General features: G+C 59.7%; 1 protein-coding gene across 2 annotated transcripts in view; it reads left to right on the forward strand.

Annotated features, from left to right (window-relative positions):
• Window positions 1-1,558: 1,558 nt before the first annotated feature.
• Window positions 1,559-2,674, forward strand: part of STX10 (syntaxin 10) — a 3,308-nt gene continuing 2,192 nt past the window's right edge. For both annotated transcript variants that reach the window (XM_004715495.2, XM_004715496.2), the window contains exons 1-4: window positions 1,559-1,643; window positions 1,900-2,069; window positions 2,178-2,272; window positions 2,354-2,416. In XM_004715495.2, the coding sequence (XP_004715552.1) occupies window positions 1,609-1,643; window positions 1,900-2,069; window positions 2,178-2,272; window positions 2,354-2,416 (363 nt within the window). In that variant the 5' untranslated portion in view covers window positions 1,559-1,608. The remainder of the gene's footprint in view (window positions 1,644-1,899; window positions 2,070-2,177; window positions 2,273-2,353; window positions 2,417-2,674) is intronic.

Genomic DNA, 2,674 nt, shown 5'->3' on the forward strand with positions numbered 1-2,674 from the left:
GAGACTGGAAACACTGGAGATTAAAAAAAATATCAGCTCCCACTCTGAACTATGCGCCATCCCTCCACGAACACCTATTTCTTTTTTAAAACAAGAACATCTACTCCCAGTTCCTTACAATAAAGACTCAAAGTTGCGCGCGTAGCCCCATTCACCGTGGAGCGGGCCCTTTAAAGGGGCGGGCTCTTTAAAGGGAGGGCCCGCCCCGCCAGCCGGGCCTGCAGTAGCTTCCCGCCACTGGAGCCTGTTGACTTGCACTACTATATTTGGAGGCAGTGACGCAAGCAGGTGCGCGAGCTACTTCCGGCTGCCCATATAAGGTCAGGGGCCGGGATCTCCTTAGCGGGCTTCTTCCGGGCGGGCGGGGGTGGAGCCTTAGCCTTCAGGCACGCCCTCCTGAACCGGCAACCTGGGTCCACTAAAGCTCGCAGTTTCCTGCCGGGCGTCGGGAGGACCCTGCGGAGATGCGGGGGACGGGAGGTGGGGTCCAGTGGGGCGGGCAGGCGGTTTCGCTTCCTTTCCTCCGGGGGCCCGGGAAGGCGTGACGCCTTTTCGGGGAAGCGTCCGGTCCTCTGGGAAGGGAGACATTAGGCTCCCGCTGATGCCATCTCCCACAGACTTCTTTATCTCTGTCCCCACAATTCTTCTACTGCCCCCCCCAAGGCAACCCTCCCATCCATCCCATGCCCATCTGCCCACTAGGAGACCCCACAATGTCAGTGCCAGCTCAGAGTTAGCTGAAGGCCCCTCGTTGCAGTTCTTGTCACCCAGGGGTGACCCTCAGTCCCTCCACGAACATTTCTGGTTCATCTCTACAGGGGGAACCCCCTCACCACACACATACATAAAGCAGCTGAGATCCTCAGGAGCCACCACCACCCAGCTGGCACCCAGAAACACTCCAAGCATAGAGAAGCACGTCTACGAAGCCCCCTCCCTATAAGCTCTCCAAGGTGAGCTCCCCAAGGAAGATCTTCGCGGACCCCTACCTACGGCCACCCCGCCCCTCCCCCTAAAGAAAAAAAGTGAAACGGAAGCCCCCCGCAGCCTGCATCCCCCCATTCTGTAGGGGAGTGAGAGGGTCTGCCCTACTTCCGACCATACCACCCCATATCCAGGGCTAGGACGACCTCCCAGGACGGGATCCTGGGCTCCCTTTGCCCCAGGGACCAATGGGGTGTAGGTGCAGCGAGTTAGGTAAGAGGATGGACAAGTGGAGTGAACCTCGGGATTAAGGGAGGCTGTTATTTTACATTCTCAGAAGGGAAACTAAGGGTGCGCCGCGACAAGTCAAGGAGCTGGGACTCGAACCCCCGCCAACCAGACCTAGAGTAGCACCCGCTACAGTGCATCCAGCCGCCGCAAGAGGGGCCGGAATGAGGACCGGAAGCCAAATCTGCCCATAAGTAAGGTGGCAGATAGAGTGGCCTCAAAAAGGGCGGAAGTTTCCGTACTTCCAAGGCCCTTCTTTCTCCCCTGGAGGGCGCTCTCGATGGTGGCTGGGATCACGTGACGGCGGCGAGGTGGGCGGTGTGTTCTCCACTGAGAGGGAGGGAGTGAGCACAGCCAAGAGGGGAAGGGGGCTCGGTCTAGGGGTGGGTAGGTGACATGTCTTTCGAAGACCCGTTTTTTGTCGTGCGAGGGTAAGTGACAACAACTGGGGAGGGTGGAAGGTGTTCGGTCCTCCTGCCAGCCATGCCGGGTGCCTACCAAAGCGTGCCAGGTGGGCCCGGGAGCGGCCGTTAGGCTGCTGGATAGGGGTTGACCTGAGGTTGAGTGGTAAGGGGCACCGCTGGGGGATCTGAGAGTCTTTAAGCCCCACCCCTCATTTGGGGGCGCAGCAGAGGCGGTGGGAGTGCCAGCTGCCCCCAGCGGCACCCTCCGTGCCTTTGCCCGCAGCGAGGTGCAGAAGGCAGTCAACACAGCCCGTGGGCTTTACCAGCGCTGGTGCGAGCTTCTGCAGGAAGGCGCAGGCGTCGGTCGCGAGGAGCTGGACTGGACAACCAACGAGCTCCGGAATGGTCTGCGCAGCATCGAGTGGGACCTGGAGGACCTGGAGGAAACCATCTATATCCTGGGAGACTGGGGCAGTGGGGCGGAGCCAGCCACCTGGAGGTGTTGCGGGCTGGGGGGAGAGAAGACTTAGCGCTGGCCTTGACCCTTGACTAGCTGCCCACCTATCGTGGAGGCCAACCCCAGCAAGTTCAAGCTCCCTGCTGGGGACCTGCAGGAGAGAAAGGTGTTCGTGGATCGCATGCGAGAGGCTGTCCAGGTGAGGCATTGTCTCCTGTGTGAGGCACATGAACAAGTTGGGGGGATCTTTACCCTCTGACCCTTCTGCACTCACTCCTAGGAAATGAGGGACCACATGGTCAGCCCAGCTGCAGTCGCCTTCATGGAGAGGAATAATAGAGAGGTGAGTGGTCCCGGCCTAGACCGGGTGTTATGACCCGAATCTCTCTGGGTCACTCTCTCCTCCTGCCCTGTTTGTGTCCATGCCCATCCTCGGTTGTACTCTCCTGACGATGTACCTGCCTCCTCTTCCAATGCGTGTGCCTCTGGGCCCTGTGTGCAGGGTGCTTTCTTCTGCCTTCTCCTGTGGTGTCCTCTGGGCAGGGGGTCTGTGCACCTATCTCGTGTGTGTGTGTGTGTGTGTGTGTGTGTGTGTGTGTGT

Source organism: Echinops telfairi, unplaced genomic scaffold (assembly GCF_000313985.2).
Source record: "Echinops telfairi isolate 266 unplaced genomic scaffold, ASM31398v2 ScPeMD7_30;HRSCAF=105, whole genome shotgun sequence".
Taxonomy (NCBI): domain Eukaryota; kingdom Metazoa; phylum Chordata; class Mammalia; order Afrosoricida; family Tenrecidae; genus Echinops; species Echinops telfairi.